The sequence below is a fragment of the Toxorhynchites rutilus genome, chromosome 3 (genome assembly GCF_029784135.1).
Source record: "Toxorhynchites rutilus septentrionalis strain SRP chromosome 3, ASM2978413v1, whole genome shotgun sequence".
Lineage (NCBI taxonomy): Eukaryota > Metazoa > Arthropoda > Insecta > Diptera > Culicidae > Toxorhynchites > Toxorhynchites rutilus.
In genome coordinates, this window is record NC_073746.1 from 161,316,295 (window position 1) to 161,328,479 (window position 12,185).

The 12,185-nt window shown below is 36.3% G+C and overlaps 2 protein-coding genes across 2 annotated transcripts; one reads left to right on the forward strand and one right to left on the reverse strand.

Moving 5' to 3' along the window:
• Nucleotides 1-515: 515 nt before the first annotated feature.
• Nucleotides 516-1,313, reverse strand: LOC129779989 (cuticle protein 19-like). The gene is made up of 2 exons (XM_055787810.1): nt 1,302-1,313; nt 516-1,223 (listed from the first exon to the last, which is right to left on the reverse strand). The coding sequence occupies exons 1-2, from the start codon at nt 1,311-1,313 to the stop codon at nt 516-518; spliced, it is 720 nt and encodes a 239-aa protein (XP_055643785.1).
• A 6,749-nt stretch (nt 1,314-8,062) lies between these two features.
• Nucleotides 8,063-8,769, forward strand: LOC129780129 (cuticle protein 7-like). The gene is made up of 2 exons (XM_055788088.1): nt 8,063-8,086; nt 8,164-8,769. Exons 1-2 carry the CDS (start codon nt 8,075-8,077, stop codon nt 8,767-8,769), a joined length of 618 nt encoding a protein of 205 aa, XP_055644063.1. The 5' UTR covers nt 8,063-8,074.
• The last annotated feature ends 3,416 nt before the right edge of the window (nt 8,770-12,185 follow it).

Sequence of the window (12,185 nt, forward strand, 5' to 3'; positions counted from 1 at the left end):
GTAGCTACAATTTTTTTTTTGTTAAAAATTGTGGATTTAATGCCTTCGATATATGATATAAACTAAAAAAACCCCTTCCGATTCGCATTAAATATTGGTGGAAGCTTACGGCGACCATGCTCTCTGCAAATCCTTTCTTATGTAGGGTTCAAAAAGTTTATGGTGCTGATTTTCGCTCTCCAGAACATCGAAAATCACCGAGTGTATTTGAAAAGGACAAACTTGCAAACTTTGTTTGACGAAGACAATGACCAAACTCCACAACAATTCGGTTTCGAAATTTCAATCGATCAGCTCGAAATAACCGAATACGTTGGTAATTTGTGGAAAAACTATGGTTTCATATTCCAGAACATAATTCATCTCCATGTTGAAAAAATAATGCAAGTGTTGTTTGTTTCTTTTTATTTGTTATTATTGTTTTGTGAAATAAGTAGAATTAATCAACCCTGCGTTACTCTAATGAACATTAGATGGTTCGATGTACCGATCGTGGCACACTTCCATAACTTCATTTAATACTGGTAGTTCGATGAGAGTCCACTGAACTGAACATGATTTACGGCTCCATGGTGTGGGTCATAAGCCACTTTCGCAACGGCTGGGAGGGCAACCTTAGTAACTGGGGCACTGATGAGCTTAACAGGAGCTGGCTGATAATGTTGAACTGGCGTCGGTTGATAGTGCAGTTGGACTGGAGCCGATTGATAACGATGAATTGGAGCTTGTTGGATGTGAACCTGGGCTGGAGCTGGTTGGTAATGATGAACTGGAGCAACAATCTTGGCGACGGGAGCCACCGCCTTCACAATCTTGTGTCCCTCCAGAGGCTCGCGGCGGACAACTGCGTTAAATCCACTGTGTCCATCAACGCTGTACTCAACAATACGACGATGTCCATCGGCATCAATCAGAGTGTAGTATCCCTTGACATTGTCACCATGGCGTTCCTCGTGGTGACTTTTAATATCTCCGGTGTGATCATCGTGCACTTCATAGGCGAACTGATATTGGGCTGGTGTATCTGGATATTCGACGTGTTTCACAGACTTTACCAAAGTTGGCTGAATTGACTTAATCAAAGTTGGTTGGATTGTTTTCACCAGATGTGGCTGGACGGACTTCAGCAAGGCAGGCTGAGCGTTATATTGTGGCTGCTGGTAGTAATTCGAGTCATAATGCTGAGCGGTGGCAACGGCGAAAACAGCATATAGAGCAAAGAACTATTGAGAAAATTAAATGAGTAAGAAAATGATTATAGTATTACTCGAAAATTATTACAACGTTGTTCGAGTACTCACTTTAAAAGCCATTGCAATGAATTCTATATTTTGGTGTAAAGACTATGTCAATAAGCGAACAAACTACAAACTGTGCCTTCCTTCAGCTTATACTCTGCATATATACCTAATGATTGATCCTAAAATAAATGTTGGTGAGTTTCTATGATATCATATATACCCTGTTTTGCTTGTTGCCCAACGTGTCCACTTTGAATCAATTGCTTATACTATTGCTGTAAATTAATTGCTTCCTCTATTGTTATCTTTGAAAATTTTTCACCTACCACAGTTTGGTAACCGCGGGGCATACTCTTTTGAACTTTACCATGAGCAGCGTTTGCCTTGAGCATATTTCTTTACACTTTTCTTCAGTTCAAATGGAATTTGTCGCCGGCTTTGTTAGATAAAAAACTATTTAATGAAGTAAAATTGAATTCCAATCCATAATCGTTAGATTGATAACCGATACCACTGATACAGCTCTTCATATAATGCAAATATGATATGATCAGATATCGGTTTAGACTATGGATATACATAATTTTTATTATGGCCAGAATTATTTTTTTTTACATTCCTTAAATCAATAATTTGTAATTCTTACTTGGAAAAAAAATCTGCAGAAACGATTTGTTTTGTCTTCCGAGATTGAATTCTTCTATGGAACTTTCCCAGATTTTTTCAATTTTGGATACAACTATAAACAAGTAACACCTCGTCAAATTGCTCTAGAGTAATTGCGCTTGCAGACATTGCTTCTTCTTCTTCTTCAATGGCACTAACGTTCCTAGAGGAACTTCGCCGTCTCAACGTAGTATTACTTGCGTCATTTTTATTAGTACTTAGTTGAGATTTCTATGCCAAATAACACGCCTTGAATGCATTCTGAGTGGCAAGCTCTAGAATACGCGTGATCACAGTGCAAGTCGGAGGAAATTTCTTTGACGAAAATTCCCCCGACCAGAACGGGAATCGAACCCGAACACCCGGCATGTTAGTTATGACGCTAACCACTCGGCCACGGGAGCACATGCAGACATTGCTACCTATTCTATAAAATGTATTTAATCATGTCGCCCGTAAGGCCCAAGTTTACCGATCTCTGAAAAAAAGTATGCGGCTCTACCTATGGTAATGCAATGCAGTGTAAAGGACAGGTCTCGAAAGGGTTAGGAGATTAAGGGTGGCAATTGCCCGCAGGCAACGATCGAATCATTATCATAAATCACGTGAACTTGAACTTAGGTATGTCACCTGTTCCAGTGGCGTTAACCAGAAACCGGATCCAACAGTTTAAGAAAAAGGTTGTACCTTCGGCTCAGCAAACAAAAAGGTGAAGTCTAATTTAATTGATTAATCATTTGTTGCCACTGGTTTCATTGTTCACGTCTAAGGTAGAAGCAATTAAACGACGATAATAAACGCAACTATTGGACGTTAAATCATGATAGATTTATATAATAAACAGTCCGTTCTTACTATTCAAAAAAAAAAAAGAGTTCTATTTTTTTCTCAGTGCATATTTTTTTCACGTTTGAACATCAATACTTCATAGCCCTTTTCTAGGACACTATTTCGGCTCGACGACGATAGATTTCTCTAACTAAAATCAATACGCCCTTTTCAAAAGTTACACTTGAGTCAAAATATTCCCTATAGCTGTGGAAAACTCATATTTCTTTCAACCCAAACGGAATACAAACATTCATTCGAATCAACAATATTCTTTTTTTCTCATTTGTCGATTTCATTTGGAATCGCTCATATGATAAAGCGCTCATTTTTTATGTTGTCAAAAATAGGGTGACTATCATTTTCGATGAAATAAAAACAGGAAGTGGGTTATATCTATGGTATAACCGCAAGGGTGACGTAGGACTATCGTTGATTTAGAGATCATTTGTTTGAAGTTGAATCTAAATCCATTCTGAATGAATGAATAAATGAATATTTGGGGGACTTCGAAAACGAGAGCGTTACGTTGGAGGCACAAGGTTTTATGCATCCAATATAGGATACGAAAAACCTTGTTCTGAAGAATAATCTTCAGAAGCTAACCTGCTAACTGTACTTCATTGACAAATCATAAACCCAAATGTATTATATGGATATTTTATGGATAGAAAACATTAAAATAAACTCTTTCACATGAATGTATTTTTAAATTCCCAGAGGAACTGGCAGATTATTTTCCAGCAATGATTAGATCTTTCCGGAACTTTCTCGATGCTGAATGGCATCCTAACGGAAAGAGTTCTGCACGTGTATGTGTCGATCCTTCGCCGTCCACCTCCTCCAGCACGTTAGGCAACGATGTTGTCTTGTCGATGTCCTCACGAAAAATGAATGTGTCTCACCACCAGAATATCGCTTAAGTATGCTTTTTGTGTGTGATTGAATCGAGAAAAGGTGTGGTTTACGATGGCAATTTGGAAGGCAAACTAGAGGGGAATGAACTCTCTGAGCTAGGAACTTTCAGCGACTGAGCAATAATCGATTGCGGGAACATACAATATTGGATACGGAAATATCCTACTGATGGGGAAGAATAATCTTCAGTAGCTATCCTGTTAATTGCGATTGATTGAAAAATCACAAAGCCAAATGTATTTGGTCACAGTGTTACATGGATAGAAAACATTAAAATAAACTCTTTCACATGAATGTATTTTTAAATTCCCACAGGAACTGGCAGATTATTTTCAGTAACGATTAGATATTTCCACATTTTCCTCGATACTGGAAGCCCACCAGTGGTTAATACTAACTCGATAACCACCTGTTAATAGTACTTGATTGAAAAATATTTGGTCACAATGTTACATGGATAGAAAACATTCAAATAAACTCTTTCACATGAATGTATTTTTGAATTCCCAGAGGAACTGGCAGATTATTTTCCAGAAATGATTAGATCTGTCTGGAACTTTCTCGATGCTGAATGGCATCCAAACGGAAAGAATTCCGCGCGTGTATGTGTGTGTAGCGATGTCTACCCGGGGAGCCGTTTGTGGCATCACTCTCCTCCTGATGGATTCCCTTCTGGCCTAGGGTGCACAAACAGGCTCTTGGTGACACCGTTCATCCGCGCTTTCATGATAAACGAAGAGCTTCATCACAACCGCGACAACATGCTCCAATCGCTGTTCAATTAGAACTGAGTGGATTTCCGAGCGGCGCTCGCTTATATACCGATTGGTGATTTCAATAGCCTGTTTTGAAAGCAATTTTAAGACTATTGAAAAAAGTTTTTGGATCAAAAAGTAACAAGTATAGAACGCGTAGACATTTTATCTTTCGAATGAAGTGTTTATCATACCATTTCGTTCATTTGTTTAGGAGCTATTAACGCTCAAAATCTCGGTCTCCGACGTAACGCTTTCGTTTTCGAAACTTTGATTTTACACCCCTGTATAGAAATGAAAGACGTAGTCCTACGTCAAAAAAAAAATCTGATTTCTTATCTTTATATATAGAAGAAACTTTGTTGAACCCTTGCAGCCAACACCTTGTAAACTGGTGGGAATTCTACAAGTTTTTCTAGTGGAGTGATTTCAACCAATTATTTTTTACGGATATATTTCCTGTCATCCTACGTAGGATTTTCAAAAATATTGAGATAAAAACATTCACTAATATTTTATTTTTCAAAATATAAAAAAAAAATTCTTACGTGCGATCACAGGAAATTTATAGGAGAATCTGGGAAAAACTATTCGATCAAAACCGGATGGGTCGTTCCGGAGATAGAACTCCCACCAATTTGCAAAACTTAGTTTCGAGAAAAATGCGTTTTAAATTTTTGATCCGCGCTCCTTGCGCAAAGATTTAGATCCACTAGTTGGCTTGTAAATTTGAAACGGAGAATCGGACAAAAATGGGACCAAAACTACAGCGAAGTAGACATCCCAGAGAACATTTTAGGCCAGAAATTTGTTTTTAATTTTTTTTTAAGTTAGCACATTGTACTACCCCCACATTTTTAGTACATATTACCAAAACTTTGTAGAAATTATGTCAAATGCAATGTTCTCCCCTACGAACGATTCGTACATTTTACTTCATACCTTAAGTAACCATGTTTACACATTTGGTGAATGTGCAGTGCGTACTTCGCAATTCGGAGTTAAATATTCTTGCGATTCGGAGGTAAATATTCTTGTTTTGTTTGGATATTGTGATAGATTACTTGACCCTGAACCGTAAAATAGGAATATGGGGCTCACACACTGCGATTACAACACGTCCCGTGGAATCGTATGGCAAGAGGAGGATTGAAAAACAGTCGATGGAAGCCAGGGCAAGTAGTGAGACACAAGGTTAGGTTCATACTAAAGATTTATTTTCAGGTTTTAACGTTGGAAAATAGTGGGCAACTTTATAAAAAAATCAATTTGTAACTCGGAGGTAAGCATTTAATTTTTATATCGCATTTCAATATACATCTATCCAACATACATTTGTTTCATAAATACATATTCATCGGCTAGACCAATATTTACGAACGATGTATGCTGCATTCTGGTGTCATCGATTGCCTGCTAGTGAGCTGTCTCTGCCCCTAAATGGCGAAAAGCATTGCGGTGCAGTAGGAAAAGGAACAGAATCGTGACCAAGCCCTCAATCCGTTGGAAGTAGTGTATGAAATCAATGTGGTCGAGGCTGCGATTACAACTGCCCGCTTTAACAACTACTTTTAGAATTATTACCATGAAAATTAATGTTATCAGTACTAGTTACTATCACTGATTGATATTCATCATCAATATTGAACCATTGATGCGAACCATTATTGAACCAACACTGGACCAACAAATCGTAATTTTGTTGGACAGTTGCGCTCACCAATTTTTTTTCGTAAGATGTACCAATAATTGGTAGGGTAGAAAATGACTAGTGAATTGGTAACATCTACCAAAGAATTCGTCATATTTACTAAATATTTCTCTTAGTGTATCTAAGTTGCATTAGAGTGACCATGAAAAGAAAGTTGTTTTTTGCTCTTACTTTACTACATGCAAACTAGCTCCATAAAAGCTTCAGAGCTTACTAAGCCAAAGATCTTGCGATGCAGAAATTATCAATACTCAACTCTACTCAAAGGTATTGATATTTCTTTCCCAAAAATACACTCTCTTCATTTGTTTGTCGTTCCTTCTGGGGCAAACATGTAGAATGTTTGTTGACCCCATTTGAAAGGGCATATTTGTATATATATATTATGTGAAATTTTCAGAACTATTTTATTGTTTGTATTTGAGTAAACTGAATTTGAATTCATGAGTTTATGGGTAAAAAACCATCAATAACTTTGAGTAGGATTACGATATTGACAAGTTCTGCATCGCAAAAGGTTTTTCTTGATAAGCTCTAAAATTCGTCGAAGAACAACTTTGATTTAGAATTTAATACATAAAAGATAGAGCAAAAAAAACTTTTTTTTTCATGGTCACCCTAATGCAACTTAGATAGAATGCGATAAAAACAACTTCGTGTTAGATCTATATTCTCTACACAAAAACTGTATTCGACAAAGTTGTTACATATGATAGAGCGGTAATTTTTATGTTTTCAAGAATAGGGTGACCAACATTTTCGAGGAATTAAAAAATCTAGCTTTCTTATCTGTATAGATAGAGGTAAACATAGTTCAATAATGTTGTAGCCCCCGTTATTTGAATCAACTTTGTGGAACAATGTTTCTTCTATTTTTTAATAGAATTGATATAGCGTTTCATTTTCTAAGTTACAAAAATATAAAAGATTAAGCACAAAAACGCTTTTTTCATGGTTACCCTAATATAGAAAAAGCGCTATAACGGTTATTTTGAGAGATAGAAAGAAACTTTGTTCTACAAAGTTGATTAAAATAACTGGGGCTATGTTTACCTTTATCTATGCAGATAAGAAAGTTATTTTTTTTTATTTCATCGAAAATGTTGGTCACCCTATTTTTGACAACATAAAAATGAGCGCTCTTTCAGAGGTAACAACTTCGTCGAAGACAGTTTTGTCTAGAGATTAACTGTCGAGCTTTAGATGCCAATTTCCACTTAAATGCGCTTCCTGAACCAATGTGCAATGTTCACGGCGCACACAATATCAGCGCTTCTGGTTATCTGGAACAAAACAAAATCCAATGGATTGCCAATCATTCGCAATTCCTAAAGTCAGAACAAGATTATAAAGCTAAACCATTTCTAGATTTCCCCGTCAAATACAACCATAGGAGTCCTCGCACGATGCAAGTGATGTACAAAAACTATGATCAACTGATTTAGTGTTAAGACACACCCTCTCATTTGAGGTCAAAAATAGGGAACTGAAATCCAAAACCACAAACAAATGCTTCATTCGCAAAACATGACTGGGAGAAAGGCAACATGCGAAACTGCAGAGACAAATTTTTTACCGGCATCTGAATGCTGGTGAACGCATGAAACTATGACTAATTTTTGCGACTAATGGAGAACAGCAGGACTAATTAAGCGAGGTCTGATCTGTGGTAAGGTGTGGTTGGCGAACCTTCTCGACAAAGTGCAATAATCGTTACATTTCTCTCGCGCTATTTAGTTCGTCTATGCAAGAATACGTAGAAGGGGAAATAAACAAAACTGTTTTTTTACTTCGTAGCATTTTTATGGAGTTATTTCGGATGGATTTGAATAGAGGTACCATAGTGGTTAAAAGTTCTTTTTGATGTATATAAATACCGATAGTTGGTGGCAAATCAGCATAGTACAATTCGGTCTTTCAATCAGCATAGTAGCTATCTTATAAAAATATTCACAATGGCATCCAAAGTGAGATTTAATAAAAATTCAAGCCTCTTCTCGAGCTTACTAATCGACATCTTTTTTTCAAATATTTGCTTCTATAGTTTGTCACATTGTTCGCTCTATTTGCTGCTGCCGCTGCACAGCATTATGGCTCGAATGATTATCAGCAGCCACAGTATCACGCTCAGCCAGCTTTGCTGAAGACCATTCAGCCTGCTTTGGTCAAAACTGTCCAGCCAACTCTGGTTAAGGCTGTGAAGCACGAGGAATACCCCGATACGCCAGCTGAATATCAGTTCGCGTATGAAGTGCACGATGATCACACCGGAGATATCAAGAGCCACCACGAGGAACGCAACGGAGACAATGTCAAGGGATACTACACTTTAGTCGATGCTGACGGTTACCGTCGTATCGTTGAGTACAGCGTTGATGGACATAGTGGATTCAACGCCGTTGTCCGTCGTGAACCTTTGGAGGGACATAAGATTGTGAAGGCTGTGGCACCAGTCACCAAGATCGTTGCCCCAGTGAAGGTGTTTGCCCAGGCTCCAGTTCACCATTACCAGCCAGCACCAGCAAAGGTTTATAGTGCTCCTGTGGCTAAAGCTGCTCTCCCAGCCGTAGCCAAGGTGGCTTATGCTTCACATCAGAAAACCGTGAACCATGTTCAGTTCAGTGGACACTCTACTAATTATAACTATTGAATAGTCTAACGCAAATGTTACCAACGTTTAAAAAGTTATAACAATTGAGTTGTCAGTTACAGATAGTAAGGATGTTATCTTGTTGTAAATAAGTGTAAATAAATTAATTTAATCAATGCAGTAAACACACATGTTTTATCAATTAACAATGTTTTGTATCTTTGATGTAACTTTGCAGAATTTACATAGAACAGTAACAGTACTTTCAAGAAAGGCTTGGAGCAAAAAAGGTTGTTTTTTTAAATAGCTCTGCTAATAAGCTTTAAAATTCATAGTGTGTCAATTTAGTGCCGGGCCTCAAACGACATCATATCGAAAAAGGATAATTGTTTCACCGAACGTTTACTGGAGAATAATATCTCAGAGTTTTGACACATTCGATGGCCAGAATATGAGTTACAGGTCACGGATTGTGCGTCATGTTCTTGAGTGTTCCCTACATCATCCTCCGAATTCAACAGATTTGACACCTTATGACTTAAGTCTTTTTCCAAAAATTAAGGAAAAAATCAAAGGACATATTTGACGATATCAAGGTTGTCCTAAAGCCTTTGAGTGGAGCATCGAACGTCATTTCTCAAATAAGCTAAAGCACGCATCTGAATCGCTATTGAATTGATTTTAGAAATCGTTTTGAATTGCTTTAAGTCATAAAATCAACAAACATTTAAATAATTTCAAAGTTAATGCACACTAAGGACTGGAGGCAGAAAAAAATGCATTACATTAAACAGCTGTAACTCCCAAACCAATGCACAATGGTCCAGGAAGTGCATTTAAGTGGAAATTAGCAATTGAAACTCGACAGTTATTCTCTAGACAAAAACTGTCTTCGACAAAGTTGTTACATATGATTGAGCGCTCATTTTTATGTTATCAAGAATAGGGTAACTAAAATTATCGATGAAAAAAAATCTAACTTTCTTATCTCTATAGATAAAGATAAACATAGTTTGACAATATTGTTGTCCTAGTTATTTGAGACATCTTTGTAGAACATAGTTTTTCCCTATCTCTTGCAATAACCGATATAGCGCCTTTTTTCTAAGTTGCATTAGGGTCACCATGAAAAAAAAAACGGTTTTTTGCACTAACTATTATATTTCAAATTCCACATAGAAATTGTCTTCGGAAGACTTTTAGAGCTTACTAATACAAATATTCTGCGATGCAGAACCTGTCAATATCTCAACTTCACCCAAAGTTATTGATATTTCTTCCCAAAAAATACGCTTTTTTTAATTGTTTGTCATTCTTTCTGGGGCAAACATAAACAAAGTTTATTGACAGCATTTAAAAGAGCTTATTTCACTCACATGATGTGTGATTTTCAACACTATGTTATTTTTTGTATTTGAGTAAATCAAAATTGAAATCATAAGTTTTTGGGTAAAAAAAACAAAAATAACTTTAAGTAGGATTAAGATATGGACAAGTTCTGCATCGCAAAATGTTGATATTGATAAGCTCTGAAAGTCATACGAAGACAATTTTAATGTAGAATTTGAAGTATGAACGTTAAAGCAACAAACCCGTTTTTTCATGGTCACCCTAATGCAACTTAGAAAAAAAGCGTTAAATCGATTATATTAAAAGATAGAGAAAAGCTTTGTTCTACAAAGTTGTTTAAAATAACTGGGGCTACAACATTGTCGAACTATGTTTATCTCTATCTATAAAGATAAGAAAGTTAGATTTTTTTATTACATCGACGAATTTGGTCACCCTATTTTTGATAACATAAAAATGAGCGCTTTATCATACGTAACAACTTTCTTGAAGACAGTTTTTGTCTAAAGAACAAATATCTCCCACAAAGTTGTTTTTAGCGCTTTCTATCTAAGTTGCATTAGGGTAACCATGGAAAAACGGTTTTTTTTTTTTGCTTTGGCTTTTATATTTCAAATTCTACATCAAAACTGTTTTTGTACGACTTTTAGAGCTTATCAATGCCAACATTTTGCGATGCAGAACTTGAATCCTAATCCTACTTTAGGAGATTGATGTTTTTTACCCAAAAACTCATGATTTCAACATTTTTTATGTTTGCCCCAGAAAGAATGACAAGCAAATGAAAAGAGTGTGTTTTTTGGGAAAAAATATCAATAACTTTGAGTGAAATTGAGATGCTGAGTTGAGTTGAGATGAGATGTGCATCACAAAATATTTGTATTAGTAAGTTGTGAAAGCCTTCTGAGGGCAGTTTGTATAGAATTTGAAATATAAAAGTTAGAGCAATATAACAGTTTCTTTCATGGTGACCCTAATGCAACTTAGAAAAAAGGCGCTATATAAGTTATTTGAAGAGATAGAAACAAAAACTTTGTTCTACAAAGATATCTCAAATAACTGGAATTGCAACATTGTTGATCTTTGTTTACCTCTATCTATAGAGATGAGAAAGTTAGATTTTTTATTTCATCGAAAATTTTGGTCACCCTATTTTTGATAACATAAAAATGAGCGCTCTATCGTTTGTAACAACTTTGTTGAAGACAGTTTTTGTCTAGAGAATAACTGTCGAGCTCTAAATGCTAATTTCCACTTGAACACATCTCCTAGACCCTTGTGCAGTGGTCACAAATGAATTGCTATTGGCACTAAAACTACAAATCACCTGCCAAACCAGAAACTTTAGCTTCTATGACTTTTTTTTTGTTTTGAATATTTCATTGACATCTTGTCGTTTCATCACTGGATAAAATTCCTGGCCGGGGAGTTGAGAAAGTCACACAAAACATAAGTTTCGTCGTCCATAATACAGTTTTTTTTTTCTCAAAAAATCTTATTTTAACTTTTTTGTCCATTGTTTAGCTTCTATACTTTGTCTTGCGTTTCGATCAGGAGTTGTCTGAACTTTGAATGTCTGCACTGGTTTTTATTCGCCAAACTGTTCTCTCACATTAGAGAGTCCAGTATTTCTCTGTAAGCAAGCTTCTACTTTCTTCACAGTTTCTGGATATTTAAATCCCTTCTTCGGACCCAAACTAGCATTCCTGTTAACATTTAAGTTGTATTTGAACGTTTTAATCACTCTTGACACAGTACTTTGGTTCACTTAAGCTTTATTTGCGATTGTTTGTTGGGATCACCACGGACTTTGTTGAAATGATCTAATTAGAAATTCGCGTCTTCTCCCTTCTTATGACATTTTGCTACTCATTGCTCACATACCAATAAAAGTCAGAAATTCTCTAACGAAAAAATCTCTTCAGTCCGTTCTCAATTCAGTCTCATACTTTTCGAGATAGATCGAGATTTGAAGTTATGCATTTTTTTCTACCTCAGTCCTTACTAGTTTACCGAACGTGTAACTATCAACTAATTACAACATTCCTCGCTAACAACTTGATGGAGCTGGATGTGCTATTCATCACTCTTCAAACATTGTTCTCGAAGTTTTTTTTTCTCTTCTC